We start from the raw sequence: 19,142 nt of genomic DNA on the forward strand, positions 1-19,142 counted from the left end.
GAGTCAAGTGATTTCGCTTTGAATGACTAAGTGACTGTGAAGTTAGGTTAAAGCCTGGTTGAGAATTTTAAAAGAGCCTGAAAGTTTTGTACTGGTTGTTATGGGGACAAAATAGGGAATTAATGGCTGATAAAGAAAAGAATTTGTAAGGCTAACTGATAATAGATCATTTGCTTTTTAAATAGATCTAATCAGAAAAAGTGTGCCAATTGTTTCATCTTCTTTGAGAATTAGGAAGAAACAGAGAAAATGGGTGGTTGAGTTTACTCACAAATAGCCTTGGTCCATGCTGAATCGTACAAGGAGGGAAACCAGGAAAAGGTGAAAGGAAAGGGGGGGTGGGATGAGAGCACTTTTGGGTGATACCATGGAAACAAGTGTGGCCACAGGAGTGGAAAACTGAAGTAAAGGCCTTTGGAGTAATGAATGTCACAGAAATCTAAGGCCACTGCACTGAATGCCACCAAATGGATGCTAAAGAGTAGCACAGGAAGGTTGTAGGGATTTAAGGTGTGACTGGATTAAGACATAAGAAAATGCCTTTTTAAGTGTCCACCTCAAAGACTCAACTTCACTATTATTATTATCATTGTAATATTACCTTGAGTTGTGATAGCAACTATAAGAAGCCATGCTTTGTGAGAATTTTTATTTAAGGGCTGACAAATGACAAGAAGGAGGAGAAGCAGGAAAAGGAAGAGGAGGAGGAGGAAGAATAAGGGCAAGAAAAAGAAAAGGAAAGAATATATATGAAGAATTTTTATAAAAGTCATAACTAAAAAAAAAAGAAAAAATTTTTCTAAGCATTTAAACTTAACGAGCTGGTGAAGGTTTCATAAGCAGGTGACAGCAGGTAGATTTAAACTTAGTGATCACAGAGTACAATATTCTCTATTTGTTTTCTGAACTCATCCCCTTCTTAGATGGGCATAAACATTCTGAGAGACTCTCTCAGTTAAATTTCCCTTGGAAATGAAAGCATATGGTTCACTAAGCTTTAAATTAACCCATAAGTTAAGGCGGAAGTAGGGTTACCAAGTGAGAAATCCCATCATTTTATAGATTTTTCCCAATGCTTGCAGGCAAATTCAATACTATTTATACATATTTTGCCTGCTAGTAATAAAATTGTTTATAATTTATGTTCTGTGAAAAATGACATCTGCTTTTAATTGGGAAGTTCATTAAAGAATCAGACAAGTAAAACAAATTATTTGTTAAAATGAAGACAGAGGAATTGAAATGCACTAATGCAGATGTCTCTACTGTTCAGAGACTCAGTTAATTTCTGCCTTGAGACATTTCAGATTCAGACCCCATTTTATTTTTTAAATTGGATGAAACATTATAAAAGTAACAAACTCTGCTTCATTTTGTAGATTTTCCTTATAATCATCAGTGATGCTGTGAGCTGATTTACTGAAGCAATATGTTTTAAAGTGGTTTTGCCATTTTTTCGCATACCTTCAGTGAAGGAATTTGGGGATGTAATGGAAGTTCAAATACCAGAATAGTCAGCTTCATTATACAGGTTAATACATACTGAAATGAAAAGAAAATCACTCAACAATGATTGTGAAATACTTTGAAAATATTTGGACAACCTGGCAACTATAATTATACAAACTCTAGATATTTCTACACACTTCCTGAACCACCCAAGAGACCTACAAGTAGCTCCTTTTGTACTAAATAGTTCATGTAAGTGCTATTCCTGTGGAAATATTTCTATTTCAAAAAAAGGAACATTTGAACAATTTAAACACCTGTCTTTTGATCTTCAATTACCTGAGTAATAAATACAAGCAACAAAAATAAATCAAGTTCTAAGCTCAGACAATCATGTCCATACCTTAAGAGACTCAAAGATTTATTTAGACTTAAACCTTCCAAGTTCTTACAATGACCCAATATTTCAACTCCATCACTTAAACTCTCTTTCATTCTTCTGCAGTTCTTTCCTCCATAACCTTTGTTACCCAAAGGGTGGTCCAGGGACCAACAGCATCACTGTTACATTGGAGCTTGTTAGAAATGCAGATTCTCAAGCCCCACCCCAGACCTGGTGAATCAGAATCTGCATTTTAAGGTCCCCAGGTAATTCATGAGTACATTATAGTTTGGGAAGATCTGGTCTACAATACACTGAAAGAATGGCTTTTTATAATCAGATAGATGAATGAGAGAAAAATGATTATGGAAGGGGAAATTTGCAGATGGTATGATCTTATACATAGGGAATCCTTAAAAAACTATTAGAGCTAATAAATTAATTCAGCAGAGTTTCAGGATACAAGATCAATGCACAAAAATCAGTTGTGCCTCTATAGACTAGAAACGAATAATCTGAAAAGGAAATTAAGGAAAAACAATTTCATTTACAATAGCACCAAAAAGAATAAAATACTTAAGAATAAATTTAACCAAGGGGGTTCAAGACCCATACACTGAAAATTATAAAACATTGTTGAAAAAAATAAAGAAGACCTAAATAACTGGAAAGACATCCTGTGATCATGGATCAGGAAATCTAATATTGTTAAGAAGGCAATACTCCCAAAGTCATCTACAAATACAATGCAATTCCTATCAGAACTCAATGGCCTTTTTTAAAAGAAATGGCAAAGCTGATCCTAACGTGTAGAACTGCAAGGGAATCCTGAATAGCCAAAACAATCTTGGAAAAGAACAAAGTTAGAGAGCTCACAGTTTCTGATTTTAAAACTTACTACAAAAACTACAGTAATCAAAACAGTGTGGTACTGGCATAAGGATGGACATATAGATCAATGGAATAGAAGTGAGAGTTCAGAAATAAACCTATACATCTGTGATCAATTACTCTCAATAAAGGTGCCAAGACCAGTCAATGAAGAGAATAGTCTCTTCAACAAATTGTGCTAGGATAACCAGATACCCATATGTGAAGAATGACCCTTACTTCATACCATTCACAAAAATTAACTCAAAATGGAGCAGGGCTTCCCTGGTGGTGCAGTGGTTAAGAATCCGCCTGCCAATGCAGGGGACACGGGTTCGAGCCCTGGTCCAGGAAGATCCCACATGTCGTGGAGCAACTAAGCCCATGCACCACAACTACTGAGCCTGTGCTCTAGAACCATGAGCCACAACTGCTGAGCCCACATGCCACAACTACTGAAGTCCGTGCACCTAGAGCCTGTGCTCCACAACAAGAGAAGCCACTGTGAGAAGCCCACGCACCACAATGAAGAGTGGCCCCCGCTCACCGCAACTAGAGAAAGCCCACGCACAGCAACGAAGACCCAACGCAGCCAAAAATAAATAAATAAATAATTAATTAATTATTAATTAAAATTGATTTTTAAAAAAAGTTAATTAAAAAAAAATGGAGCAAAACCTAAATGTAAGAGCTAAAGCCACAAAATTCTTAGAACCACAGGAATAAATCTTCATGACCTTGGATTTAGCAATGGTTTCATAGCTTTGACGTCAAAAGCAAAAGCAAGAAAATTTAAAATAGATAAATTGGACTTCATCAAAATTAAAAACTTCTGTTCATCAAAGGACACTACAGGAAAAGGAGCTGAATAGACATTTCTTCAAAAAATATATTCAAATGGCCATGAAAAGATCTTCAACATCACAAGTTATCAGGTATTAGGGAAATGCAAATAAAATACTACCACTGATAGTACTTTACACACACACTAGGATGGCTAGAAAAAAAATTTTTTTTAATATAAGAACAAAAACAAAAAGTAAGTTTTGGCGAGGATGTGGAGAAATTGAAAGCATTGTACATTGCTGGTAGGAGCACGAAATGGTGCAGCTACTGTGAAAAACAGTGTAGTGACTCCTCATTAAACTAAATGTAGAAATATCATACGACCCAGCAATTTCACTCCTAGGGATATACTCAAAAGAATTTAATGCAGGTATTCAAACAAAAACTTCTACGTGAATGTTCATAGCAGCGTTATTCACAATGGCCAAAAGGTGGAAGCAACCCAAACGTCCATCAACTGATGGGTGGATAAACAAAATGTAGTATATTTATACAGTGGAATATTATGCAGCAGTATAAAGCAATAATGTACCAATACAGGCTACAACATGGATGAACCTTGAAAACATGCTAACTGAAAGAAATCACACACAAAAGGCCACTCGTATGATTCCATTTATGACATATCCAGAATAAGTAAATACATGGAAAGTTGATTAATGATTGTCAGAGGCAGAAGCAGAGAGAGAGAGGAATAAATTGACTATTTAATGGGTATGGTGTCCTTTTTAGGGTCACGGAAATGTTCTCAAACTACAACATTGTGAATTTACTAAATGTCACTGAAGTTAGATTTTATGTTATGTTTATTTTACCATCATTTTAAAAAAAGCCTCTACTATGTTGTGCTTGTATGAGGCATTGTGCTAACTGTGTACTGCATGAGAATACAACTAATCCTCACAACGACTGCATGAATTAGGTACAATTATTACCCTCTTTCACAAAAGGGGGAACCTAGGCTCAGATACACAAGAAATTTGCCCAAGCGTAGATCAGAAGTAAGCAGAGATGCTAGGATTTAACTCTAGGCCCTGGGAGTGTACCATTCATTCCACTGCCATATTCTGAGATACTATGTATTGCTGCCTCAAATAATGTATGATATATCTACACAGTTTAATAACATGTAATCATTAAAAAACCGTATTTAAAATATGCATTTGAATGGAGAAATGCTTATGACATAATGCTAACTGGAAAAGTTACACTGCAAAACAACACATACACAACTTTGTACATGAACACACACATACAGTGTATACATACACACATACACACACAGGGTTGGAATACTCAATTTTTTGTATGTTTTATATTTCCTTTTCATTTTCATATACACCCATGCACTATGGGTGATTTTAATTTTCTTTAGTTTTATGTATTTTCTAATTTTTCCAAAATGAGAATGTATTATGTAATCAGAAAAATAAAACAATAAACACATTTTTAAAGAGCCACATTCCTGTAGTGGTTCTGTTGATGATAATTATGCATTTAAATTATTCAAATAAGCTTGCAAGAGACTCTTTTACTTCCTTATCCCATAGTTATAAATATTTTGTAACTTTAAGCTTGACTTTTTCCTCTGAATAAAGTTTGCTTGGGACCTAAGCATTGGTATTTTTGTAAGATCTCCAAATAATATTATGTAAAGGAACTTGAGGCTAAGGTCACAAATCCAATTTATGAAATCACTCAGCAACAAATGGAAAATATTTTCAATGACTTGGAAAATCGGATTAGATGATGAATCATGGAAGATTATTTTAATCTTGCAGCTGAGGAATGTGAATTCTACTATAGTAAAACATTGAAGATAATGTTTCTTTACACGATTTTCAGTTTGTTTCTCTGGCAGAACTTCAAAGATTATTTGTTAATCAAGGACTCTACAAAAAATATATAGCCATCTATGAAAATTAAGGAGAATATGGACATACATGAAATATATGGGAAAATCCTCTAAGTCAGTGTCTCTTAAACTTTTGTGTCCATACAAATCTTCTGAGAGAAATTTGTTAAAATGCAGATTCTGACCCAATAGGTTTGGTGGGTGGAATCTGAGATTCTGCACTTCTAATGACTTCCAGATGCTGCTGTCTGGGAGCCACAACTTGAATAAGTCTTTATGTCGTCTTTAAGCCTTTTAAATGGGCATTAATAACCTCCATCTCAAAAGATATCATGCCCCATCTAAAGTTACTCTCATTCAAACTTCAGCAGTTTTCTAAGAGACTATTCTGTCTTCAGTATCACTTCTTCCCATTCTTATCATTCACATTTTTTCCAAGGTAATCTTCTAAAATGCAAATCGGTTTAAGCTACTACTCCACTTAAATTGCACCTCACTGCTCATCAGGTCTCAAACCCAAATGCTTACAGGGGACAGGCACGTAATGTAAATGAGTGAAGCAAAGGTGGAAGAGGAGGTAATGAGGAACGGTGGGGACTGTGGCAAACCGAAATACACATGCCCTTTCTCAAGGAAATAGCTATTGCTGGGCTCCAGCCAAGAGCTGCTATGTCTATAAGGAAAGATGAGTCTGACAATGCCAGGTCTTCCATTTTTTAGAAGGAACAGGAAATCTGGATCTCATTTTGATGAAAATATCAATATCTTAAGATTGGCAGTGAATTTTTTTTAATCCCGATTCCCCAAACAAACTACATAAAATCTCTGGGCATGAGATCCAGATGTCAGTATTTTTTTCAAAGCCGCTGTGCGATTCTTGTGTGTACCAACTGTAAAGGGCCTGAACTGAAGCAAGAGTTGACACTACAGAAGTGTGGGGATTTATAGTCCACCATGGTGGTATGAAAATTACTTTAAACTGAAAACAGCTAAACAATTAGCAGCCACAGAAAGAAATACTACCTAAACTTAAGTGGAGCCTCCTGAAAATACAGTTGCCATTGACCTCTTCCCAGGGAGTTTCCTGATTTAAAGAAGACTGATACTTTGCATCAGGAAGTATAAATTCAACCGCCATACACCTTCCCACTGGGAAACCTCCAGCCAGGAAGAAGACAGACTGCTCATTCCTTTATCATCAAGAAGCCCAATAAAACCTTCCATACTCTCCCACTGAAGTCCTAAAAACTTTTCTTTTGTTAAACTGATCTTTGTAAAACTTTACTTTGGGCTATTCCATGAGTCTTCCATTATTGGGACCGCCCACGTACACTGTGTGAAAATAAACCTTGTCTTCACTCCTGTTGACCTGTCTATTGTCAGTTAATTTGCAGGGCCCCAATCACTGGAACCAAATTGGAAGAGGAAAAGTTTTCCTCCCAACAGAAGTAAAGGTTGGCTCCTGAAGGCAGTTCTTGGATAGACATTATTTCTGATGTGCAGAAGAAGGAATGATTATGTCTCCTCAAAGGAGATAATAAGGAAGTGTTTGTTAACATATTTTAATACACCCTACAACCAACTCTGAACTCCAGACTTTGAATTCAAGCCTTGGAGCATCAAATTGATACAGGATAAAATCTAAGAGTATTTAAGGTTCTTAACCGAAGGGTCGCTTATAATCTTCCATGTCTGTTATTTCTTTAACTGTTACATATGTAAGAGGAAAATATTTTTTCATATTCAGTAAAGAAAGTATAATTTAATACAAAATTACTCATACTTAAAGGCTGTATTAAAAAATCTTTTGGTTCAGTTCTTTCAACACATTCTGAATAAGGTATCACAATTATTAAGAGATATAAAAGTTGCCATATTTCTTATTTGAATGCATTCCAGTAAGAAATGAGAGAGGAATTTTCAAAGATTATTTAGAAGGAATTTACTGAGTAGACTAACAAGCAATACAGAACAGCTTGCTACCATTTGACTTAGCTTACCTTCTCTATGTTACCAGATTATTTATATGTGTCTCACTAATGAATCCCCAGCTTGAGGTCTTATTTCTATTTTAAAACATCTTTGAAAGAAACAATCCCCTTTCTTCTCCTCATACCCACAAAAAAAAAAAAAAAAAGTGTAATATGCTGCTTCCTGTTTAAGGAGATCTAAAATTGGATTCTTCCTCCAGGAACAAGGAATGATATTGTTGAAAAACCACAGACGAAAACTATTTGAATGTTTACACCATGGATGGAAAAGGAAACATTTTTGGAGGCACTACTAAAATGTGGGCGCCTTCACGAATATTTTCTAATTGAATTATTTATGACTCCTCTTTACAGGTCAGGAAGGTGAGGTTGAGAGAGGTCAAGTGTACCCAAGATTGCAAAGTGAGTGACAGCAGGAATTCAAACCTGTTTTTTCTTATGTAGATATAACCCGATATAGTATTGCAAGCTTTATTTTTAGAAAACTTGCTAATCCAGGTAGGAAGAGGTTAGTAAAGATGGTGAAGGAAAATGTTTGAAGCAAGGTTTCTAGGTCCTTTCAAAAATCCTAACATTGTAAATAGGACCAGCATCATGGGCAAGTGATCTGTATCATCACAGCGACATTTGTTTAGAAGTCCCCATGCTTGGTTTAAGGTTCTGCTGTTGCTGTATTGAAATCTCAATTCCTTTTTAAGAAAGGCCTCCATATTTCCATTTTAAACTGGGTCTCACAAATTATGTAGCTTGTCCTTCCTGCAAGGGCCAACAAAGTGACGGTAAAGTTTATAGATAAGAGAACCTTCCTTGAGGAGACAACAGGTGGTTGGCTCTCAGTGTCAGGGCCACATGACTTTCTGGAGTAGAATAAGGCCGATGCCTTAGACAGGAGATATGTTAGGGGATAACTTTCTGGGTGTGTTGCTTTCTTTCCCCATCTGCCTGGTCATTGTTTGTCAATGTATCTTTTCAGGAAAGAAAATAGAAGCCCCAACCCAGTACCAGCCAGAGGAGAGAAACAACATCAGGGTAGCACTGGAATCTGACCAGGTGCACAGCTAATACATGAGAGGGAAGCAACCTGACCTGTTTCTCAGTGCGCCCTCAACTCTCCATCAAGTGAGCTGGGAAGAGTATGGGAAATGGGTCTTGGAACAAAGCAGGGTCCGGAGTCCAATCAGTGGGAGGTTCTCCAAGGGGTCCCCCTCCTTTGTGTATATCTGGGGTAGAGGGGCAAATCAGAAATGGTGGAGCCCTAATTCTAACAACAGAAGCACTCAGGGGCATCTCCCCGCACCTTGACCCCAATTCACCCAGAAAAGGACAAGTTAGAGGACTGGCTTTCACACCTCCCATGCCTTACCAAGTGAAGTTGCTGGTATCCAAGGGAATATTAACTTACAGGGAAAAATAACATCTGATGAGCACAAGCAACACACCGAAATACCTAAGTCAGAGGACACAGAATTAATGCACCGGACAGACCAACAATTTAATATATGAATAAAGCACACCTTAGGATATAAAGAAGGACGTTAGACAGATGAAGCAGGAAAAAAGTTATGAGGAATAATCAGTGTGAGGAATGGGGTATGAAAAACTTAAGAGCTGAAGTGAGGAACTCAGCAGAAGGGCTAAATAGAAGAGTCAGTGACTAGAAGCCCAGGTATTATAAGGGATAAAGAAATGGGAGGCCATTAACATTATGAAGGACAGAAGTAGGACATCAATATCCACGTAATTGGACTTTCCAAAGCTATGCTGCATCTAGGAATTACCATAGTGAAGATCACAAACAGCTACTTAAGATCACAAACAGCTACTAGATGCAACCAGTGTTGTGGGAAGAAACACAATGAAATCTATGCCTTCATATCATCTATGCAAATTGAAAACATGTAACTCTGTACATATTTTAAGAATGGGAATATGTCTAAAGACACATATCGAACCCATTAGAGTAGGTGCCTGTGAGAATGGGGATGTGAGGAAGATAGAGAATGAAGGGAGAAATAATAAAATAAGCCAAGAGAGTAGCCGACCCAGAGATCTAGGATGAATTAAAGAGTTTGTGTAACTCTACACTGAGGACCAAACATTTAAAAATAAATAAATAAAGATAAGGGATGGCTAGGTAGGCAAAAGGAGGCTAAGTCACTATCTAAAGTCACTAGAGAATCACAGAAAGACACTAAAAGAATGTTTCTTTCTTCTGGAAAGAGGATTTAAAAAACAGACATGAATCAAACGTCCTTTTTTTAATACCAGGCACTGTCCTAGGCGCTGGGAATACCAAGATGAGTAAGATACTATCTCCACGTTTAAGAAATGTTGCTATGGGCTTCCCTGGTGGCGCAGTGGTTGAGAATCTGCCTGCTAATGCAGGGGACACGGGTTCGAGCCCTGGTCTGGGAAGATCCTACATGCCGCGGAGCAACTAAGCCCGTGAGCCACAACTACTGAGCCTGCGCGTCTGGAGCCTGTGCTCCGCAACGGGAGAGGCCGCGACAGTGAGAGGCCCGCGCACCGCGATGAAGAGTGGCCCCCACTTGCCACAACTAGAGAAAGCCCTCGCACAGAAACGAAGACCCAGCACAGCCAAAAATAAATAGAATTGGTGTCTAAAAAAAAAAGAAAGAAAGAAATGTTGCTATTTTCCCAATCTAGTCCTATCATTTCAGCCATCTCTGAAAAGGTGTTTTTCACACTCACATTGCTTTAAAGTTAACAAGCATAACAGTTATTATCATCTAAATCCTGTCTCTTGACTGAAACTTAAAGGGAGTTTTAAGGTCACTTAGGCCCACCTTCTGTGGCCTCAGAATTCTCTTCTATTTTCCAACCTGCAAAGTTTACTTCCCTGTAATGACCATGCACTGTTAGCATTTCTTCTCTAGGGAATGGCTGTGGATAAGTATGACCTCTGAGACAACTCCCGTTGGTCTCTTGTCTCTGGGTTGAACGTTGCTAGGACCTTTAACTCTCATCACAGACAAGTTGGTCTGATCATTGTTTTCCCTTATTCTACCTTATTTAGGAATGATCGCCCTTGCCTAACCAACCACTCATACTCCATCCATCTGCTCAAACCCCACCCTTCTGGAAAGCCAGCCTGGATCACCCCAGAACAGAGTGTCACTCCCTCTTCTGCATTTACACTGATGGGGTCTCTTTCAACCCATGTGACTCAGGGACCCCTGCTGCCTTGAATAACCAGTTATCTTGACATTGGACTATCTAGTGTCCCAAATTGATGACAATTGTCTTAAAAAACTTTTTTATCAATAAGTTATGTTTGAGCTTTCATCTCTAAATAGATATTCAATATTTGATAATCTCTAAAGATGCTATTGAGATTAGGGGGGTTCCAAAGGCCAGCCCATAGTTGAAGGAAGATCTTATATCATACAGAATGCTTCATGGGAAGTAATAAAACATGAACTCCCAGCAAAGCAAACATACAATTTTTTTTTTTTTAGAAAATAAATTTATTTGCAAGGATGCTATAGGAAAATAGGTTTCTCTGCCTCAGTTTCCAAAACCAATTCGGCCCCAAAACTACTTACTGAGTACATGGGGCAATACTCAGCTTCTGTATGAGATCTGTCACTGGTTCCTGAGTGGCTCAGGACCCTGAAAGGAAGTAGTCATCTTGTCTGAAGTATAATGGTGTTTATCAGGAATCTATACCCTTTTCAAACAATATTTGCTTGGGTATTCATATGGCTTAGCTTATACATACAACCAAAATGTGTAACTCTGCCATATAAATTTATCCATGTAATGAAATATGCTGCAGTTAAAGGATATTAGTTTACATAGGAAAAATATTTATGATAAAGTTGTAAATGAAAAAAAGCATGACTCTAATGCTATGTTTCTAGGGTTGTGTATGGAAAGACTAAAAGGGAGTGCACAAAAATACTAATAACGGTTATCTTAATAATGATTATCTTTGGGTTAAGAATTCACTTTTATTTTCCTTTTTCTTATAGTTATGAAATTTTCTATGATATACTTTATATAATAAAATATGTACTATTAAAAATTTATTTCTTAAACCACTTATGCATACAACAACATAGGGATAATGATGGAAAGAATATCTATGTTTTTCTATTTATACACATCATCAGAGCTACAAAGGTAAACTGTAAACTATGATATAAGCTAAACTGAGGTTATACATTAACAAATATTCTACTCAAAACTGTCCTCAGGGCTGTGAGAAACCATAATAAAGCCACAGTTACAGTAAATATAACCCCAAAGTATGTCCAAGCTATGTGAATATACCATTTTTATTTATATGTTTTAAGGAAGCAACCATCCTATGCAATTCAGGTCATCTCTTGTCCTTAGCATTTAGGAATTTTTATAGACTTTTCACTGATAAAACTTGAGTATCACACGCACAGAATAAAATGCTATATGACTTCAATGAAAAAAAACTAATTTCTCAAATAGATAAACCAAATGCTGAAAATTTTTAAATTTAAAAAATCATCAGCCATAACAGTCTTTTGTAACCGAATCTTTATCAGTCAGGCAAATATTCAAACCATACACTTTGAGTACCTAAGTATCCTGCAGTGTTCAAAGAGAAGCAAAAACCAGCAAATGAAAACATCATGAGCCCTATGAGGAGATTTCAGTCTAGATAAACGCAACCTGCTGCCTCCCCTTCCCCCACCCCTCCAAATCCCAACCTCCCAAACATGTAAATATTTATTTGCTTTGTATTCCTTACGTTCAACCATTGTCTATTAGCGTTGGCCCACTGTTTTCCTGAGCTTCATGACCTAGCTGTACGTACAACTATCAACCACCCAAGATATTAACAACAGAAAGTCCTCTAAATCTTGAAACTGATTAAAGTATTCACTGTTCCCACTCAATCTACTAAAACCGGACTTTCATTTTTCTGCAGATAAAAATGGAGCACCTGTAAAGAACTTTGGAAAATATGTATAGACCCCACATGTACAAATGAGTCAATTTCCAAATAACAAGACACAAGGGCGAGAGGAGCACTGCTATGTGGCTCCTCCGCTCCTCCTGCTCTCAGCACTTTACGGTTCCATTGTGCACATCCACACACCTACAAGTTGTTGCCTGGCTGGTAGTTATTACTTTCTGCAAAAGTAAGGAATGTGAAGCAAGTTAAGGAACTAGGGAAATATAAATGGGAACAGCAAGCAAACTATACAAAGAGAGTTTTTCAGTACTCCACTAAATTACCTACAGAAGTGTATTCAAGAGAAGTCCATGCGGGCTTCCCTGGTGGCGCAGTGGCTGAGAATCTGCCTGCCAATGCAGGGGACACGGGTTTGAGCCCTGGTCTGGGAGGATCCCACATGCCGTGGAGCAACTGGGCCCGTGAGCCACAACTACTGAGCCTGCGCGTCTGGAGCCTGTGCTCCGCAACAAGAGAGGCCACGATAGTGAGAGGCCCGCGCACCGCGATGAAGAGTGGCCCCCACTTGCCGCAACTAGAGGAAGCCCTCGCACAGAAACGAAGACCCAACACAACCAAAAAAAAAAAAAAAAAAGAGAAGTCCATGCAGTTTTCAATTATTTTTTCAATGTGTCTCTTACCTTTGCTTTTATTATCAGTTCCTCGTGCTTACGAATTAGCTCCTCATTGTCTGAAAGTGATGAACCTAGACTTTGTTCCTGTAAATTTCTTATGGTTTTCTGAAACCAACAAGTAACCTAGGTAAGAAGCAACAAAGACAGGTCAAATTTCAAATGATTAGAATTAATGAGTAAAAATCCAGAAATCCTTCCCTAAGCTTCCAAAACTTAAGCTACTTCAATTTCTTTTTATATAAACTCATGTGTTAAGTTAATATAATCAGGTTTTTTTTCTTCATTTCAATCTCTACATGGTTAAGAGAAAAAACAAAATAATACCCCAAAATCATGAGAATAATATATTATTTCATTGGATTACACAGCATGAAGAAAATAATTCAAAATCTCCTAGCGAAGAAGAACCAAAATAGATTCCCACACAGTCTATAAACCATGCATTCTTTTAGAATATAAGATTATGAATCTGAGTGTAGTTACACAGACTCACATGAAGATATTAAATAGCATATGTAGAATTATGTTTCTATTGTTAAAAGACAATGCAAAAAATACTTATTTTGTAGCAATTGCTGAAAATCTGTATTCAGAAAAGGAAATGGAGAAGTTATTAAAATTCCATTGACATTATAAATGTCTAAGGGCATAACTCACATTCATTTAGACTTGATTTACAATACGTGCCTTACACAGTGTTAAAACAACAAATAACAAAAGACTTGAAAGAAGCCGTGCTTTTAAAAATGATGATGTAAGTTGATGTGAGACTGATAACATGTGGCCCCTGGATGCAGATTCCTTATCCCAATTAAAGGAAAGAGAGTTGGATTTTTACTCTCAAATCTTATACAGCATTATTCTCATGATCACATCATAGCTACTGATTCGTAAGAACCCCACTACATGCTAAACAGTTTGCTAGTTGGTTTTCGGGCATCATCTCTTTTTCTCTCAACAACTCTATAACAAGTATGATATCGACACTGTAGAGATGAGGAGAGGTTAAGCAGCTTATCCAGGGCCATACAGTAAGTGGCAGAGCCGGGATCTGTCCCCACACCTACATTACTCCAAAGTCCATGCTGTTTCCACTGTGCCCTGCTACCATCCTTGGGCAACTTAAAGTCTGTGGTCATCAGGGGAAATTACTTCACATCTGAAAAATGAATCCCGGCAGCCCACTTAAAGTGGTGGCACTGCCCAGGATACACACTAGGTCTTTCTCCAGCCTAGCTTGTCTTGTCTGCCACAGCCTCAGGATTTCTCTGAACTCTTATAACATGGAGAGACATGTGAAGCAGGTGGCCAAAGAGAAAGCTATGTTAGTCCTGAAGCTCCACACAGCAAACATACATCACAGGGCTTCCCTGGAGGTGCAGTGGTTAAGAACCCGCCTGCCAATGCAGGGGACACGGGTTCGAGCCCTAGTCTGGGAATATCCCCCATGCCGTGGAGCGACTAAGCCTGTGCACAACTACTGAGCCTGCGCTCTAGAGCCCGCAAGCCACAACTACTGAGCCCATGTGCTGCAACTACTGAAGTCTGCGCGACTAGAGCCTGTGCTCCGCAACAAGAGAAGCCACCGCGATGAGAAGCCCGCGCACCACAAAGAAGAGTAGCCCCCGCTTGCCACAATTAGAGGAAGCCCGCACGCAGCAACTAAGACCCAATGCAGCCAAAAATAAATAAAATAAGATAAATAAATTTATTTAAAAAAAGACGGCAAACTTAATGGATAAATGTTTAAAAAATAAATAAACATATACCACAAACACACACACACACACACACACACACACACTACACACACTACACAGAAGTCAAGTTAGGGGTTACGGAGAAGAATACACTCCTTTACCATTACAGGGCTGATATCACAAAGCTGATTATGAGATCAAATGTCTATACCAACACTTAGCATTTTCCAGCATAGAATAGGCAGTAAAATAGGCAGGAACAGGGTTTCTCCAGCTTTCTGCTAATTGGAAATCTTTGTTGACCAGCATTTTAGGCTACTATCAGTGCAAAGAAAAGAATAACGGTGACCCTGTAGCAGTTTTCATGTGAAGTACGCCTCATTCTCTTCAGAACATTTGGTGATCTGTGCACAATACACATATTAGCCGGTCCCCATATCTCAAGTACGGTGTTTATGTATTTACAATGATTTGAGGATGGTTTGTCTTTCTGGTATCCCAATTAGAACTAAATGATATGTATTATGTGCATATCAAAACCCCCAGAGAGTATTTTATCAAGAGCTATAAAATTTGTACATTATTAAATTTTTATAAAAATTTCTCACAAAAGATGCAGTAGGCCCATATAAAAACACAACTAGAGGAATGATTTAAGGGTTTCATCAAAGAAAAATGGATCCTGAATATAACTAACTTTCAGAGATCCTTTATTTTGTTAAGTACTGGGAGTGAGCTTTATTTATTTTTAGCTAAAGTGGTAGGAACTCAAAAATCTCAAGAATGCTTTAATAGGGAAAGTTAATATAGAATCTGAGTGAAGAAAACATGGATACAAACAGGTGTTCACTAATCTCTAAAAACAGGTGAGAAGTCTGAACCCTCAGATAATCTTATTAAATTCTGTGAGTCAAAGACTTGTCATCTAACATATGCCAGCAGTGATGAAAGCTGGGAAGGAGCAAGATGTTTTGATTTTTTAAAGGTATTTACTGACCTCATCCCCTAGATTTGGCAAATACTATTCCAGCTCCCCCCAAAAGGATACTATTCCCTTGGGCATGGCAATACTAAATATTACCTATAAGAGAATGTAAGCTCTATGGTGGTATTCCATATATCCTGATCACATACCTGCCTGATAAAGCATACTGACTCTCTAGATCTACACATTTTTACTACCAAGTGCACCCTGGGAAGAAACATAAAAATAGGTTGGCATAACACTCAGAAGAAAATGGTTCATCGTCGGGGTGTTACATCTCATCATGAGGCAGTCACATACATGAGCAGCCTCTTAGATCAGATTTACTTTGTGTGCTGGGAGATGCACGCAGAATAGACTCTCAGAGTCCATCTGATATAAAAGCAAGACACCCTAAATAACCGACAGCATGTCAACCATAATGTAAATCAGTCATTGCATCCTGTGAGTAGCTATTGCAGACAGCTGCACAGATATTCCAAGAGCACTTTTTATAAGCGTTTAAATTATATCAGCTGCTGTTCAAAAGCCTCAGTGATAAGTACAGTAAATGATGCATCAGGACATTCTATTCTATAGAACATGGTCCCTGCAAAAGGATAAAAACATGAGCCAAGGGTTGGCGGCATGTGGAAAGAAAGGAAGAACAAAAAGCATTCAGAGTATGCACTGGAAATTAGTTCTGGGCAATGATGGATTAAAAGGGAAAATGAGAATTTTTTTTTTTTTTTTGTAAATTGTCAGATTAGATGGGCTCTTTGGGAAGCATTACTTCTTCTGGCATTTTTTAAAAATTTTTATTTATTTATTTATTTATGGCTGTGTTGGGTCTTCATCTCTGTGCGAGGGCTTTCTCCAGTTGTGGCAAGCAGGGGCCACTCTTCATCGCGGTGCGCGGGCCTCTCACTATCGTGGCCTCTCTTGTTGCGGAGCACAGGCTCCAGACGCGCAGGCTCAGTAGTTGTGGCTCACGGGCCTAGTTGCTCCGCGGCATGTGGGATCTTCCCAGACCAGGGCTCGAGCCCCTGTCCCCTGCATTAGCAGGCAGATTCTCAACCACTGCGCCACCAGGGAAGCCCAATGAGAATATTTTTACTTTCTCTTCCCAGTTCCTACCTTTCAGATTGATCTAAGTGATATGTTTGTGGCCATCCCACCTGTCTGACATGACATTCTAAGTACTCAGTACTCAGAGGAGGTAGAACTAAGGTAGAGAAGGAGTGGGGTAGATCTTTTTTTGCGGAGGTGAGGTGGGGATTGGAGGGGAAACACTTACTAGAGGTTGAAGGGAGCCAGAGAGAAAGGGAAGGGAAATCAACAAAGACGCAAAGAAGGAGCAATCAGGGATGTTCACTGAAAACCAAGAGCTGCCTTGGAAGTTAAAGAGAGATGCCAGGAAGACTCAGTCAAATGGTGTAGATCTGCTTTGTCCTATACCGTAGCTACTAACCACATATGGCTACTGAGTATTTGGAATGTGACAAATCCAAATTGAGATGTGTTCTAAGTATAAAATAGCTGATTTCATAGACTTAGTATAAAAAATAATGAAAATATCTTGTTGATTGTTAATATTGATTAAATGTTGAAATACTATTTTAGATATGTTGGATTAAACAAAATATATTATTGCTTTTCTTTTTTTATGTGACTTTTTTCTCTTTAAATTTTTTTTCACTTTTTTAATGTGGCTACTAGAAATTTAAAATCACATTTATGGCTTGTATTATATATTTTATTGGATGGTTCTGTAATTCAAGGATATTCAGAATATCCTTATTTGTTAAATGTAGATCTAAGGACTGAGTATGAATTAAGGGTAATTTAAAATAGCAGAGTTAAGAGAACGGTGGGATGAGATTATGGTTGGTAAACATGAATAGACCACTGAGTGGTGGTGAGGAAGTAGAACTAATGACTCTTTCAAAGAAGTTTATTGGATAAGGAAAGGGGGGATTGGTTGACAGCTTCGAGGAAAGCAGAGGTAACAGAGGGGTTCTTTCCAACTTTTTCATTTGATTAGATGAGACGTAAGCATTTTTTGTAGGTGCGGGGTACTGAAGATGCATTAAGGAAAGTTGAGGCAGGAATGTATTGATACCAGAAAGAGTGGGAAGGTTGGAAGAGAGCATTACTGATCTTATCAGCTTTGGGCAAGAAAAGGCTAGTTTTTGCTTGTTGACTGATCCAGTCTCACCTGGACCCCTGCTGGGAGATAAGAATGAGGAAAGTAAGAGAAGTGAATAGGACTTTCCCAGAGCTGTGTCAGGTACTATAGGCAGGTCTCAGTTTACCTCACCCAATCCTTATACCTCCTATGATGGAGGCAGTTGCTTTTTCAACAGATAAGGAAACTGAGCCCCTGTCAGGGTAAGCAATTCATCTAAGGTCACACAACCAACAAGAGGAAAGTCCTATAGGTTGAGGCAGAAATGCCATAGTCAGAATTCATGCTTCCTTGTCTAGTGTTTTTTCTTCTCATCATATCCATCTGTAGAACCAAAGGATTCCAGGGAAGAGGAATGTTTCTTATTAGGCTATGTTCACGAATGTTCTTAAGATAAAACTAAAATGCAACACTATAGTTACAGAATCTAATTCTAACATGGAAGTAAGCCCTGTGAATAATCACGGGGGCTCAGTGGACATACTGCGTTAGAGAGGAGAACGGACGTGTGGGCCAGGTCTGCCAGAAGGAGTGCCTTAGAGGAAGAGGCCGGCTGCGGGCAAAGGAGACAGCAAGGACAAACTGAGAATTCCAGTTCCCAAACAGCACGTGCCAAAGACAGGACTGAAACACGGGGAACACGAGCAATAGAAAAATGCTTTCTGACAATCAAGGATAAACAACTCAGGTGGCAAGAAGGTGAATTTTTGCTGCAGCCCAAAGCTAGGCATCATACTGCCATAAACCATCACGGTCTCTTTTTCTGCGATTTGTTCTACAATCCAAGATCAGATCTTATTTTTTGATCTTTGTTTAAAACTATGCTGGGGGAGGTGAACTAGCAATAAGTAATTCAAATATCTTAACAGAAATGCTTAAGGGAAGATGAAAATCTCTCCAAATCACTTTCATTTTCTTTTCCATGTGCAGAACAGTTTTTGACGAATAAACAGTTACTATTAGAGACAAAAAAACTGATAAAGGAGGAAAAAGACATCAGTTATGTATCTTCTTTAACTCAAGATGTTTTGATAGTCTCTCTTCCAATTATCAAAGATGCACACATATACAAAGGTCTTTTCAATGATAGTTGATGGCCTCAGGTTCTAATGTCTACTTTGATTTTGAAGGCATGTTAGTATTATAACAACCATTTTAGCTCCCGTAAGGTTTTGTTCTTTTTCTTTTTTACAGTAGGGAAACCACTTGTCATTATTTTGTATTAGGAAATCTGGTCAAATGTGCTCTGTATTTAACTAGGCAATAACCAGACTTCAAATATCCATTAGCTCCATTAGGTGATAA

At 38.1% G+C, this 19,142-nt stretch overlaps 1 protein-coding gene across 4 annotated transcripts in view; it reads right to left on the bottom strand.

Annotated features, from left to right (window-relative positions):
• CCDC141 (coiled-coil domain containing 141) overlaps nt 1–19,142 on the bottom strand; it is a 204,282-nt gene that overhangs the window by 117,974 nt on the left and 67,166 nt on the right. For 3 of the 4 annotated variants that reach the window (XM_036858604.1, XM_036858606.1, XM_036858603.1), the window contains exon 6: nt 12,992–13,108. The exons of the other annotated variant lie outside the window; for it this stretch is intronic. In XM_036858604.1, coding sequence (XP_036714499.1) covers nt 12,992–13,108 — 117 coding nt within the window. The remainder of the gene's footprint in view (nt 1–12,991; nt 13,109–19,142) is intronic. 4 annotated transcript variants of the gene reach the window in all.

Source organism: Balaenoptera musculus, chromosome 7 (genome assembly GCF_009873245.2).
Source record: "Balaenoptera musculus isolate JJ_BM4_2016_0621 chromosome 7, mBalMus1.pri.v3, whole genome shotgun sequence".
Taxonomy (NCBI): Eukaryota; Metazoa; Chordata; class Mammalia; order Artiodactyla; family Balaenopteridae; genus Balaenoptera; species Balaenoptera musculus.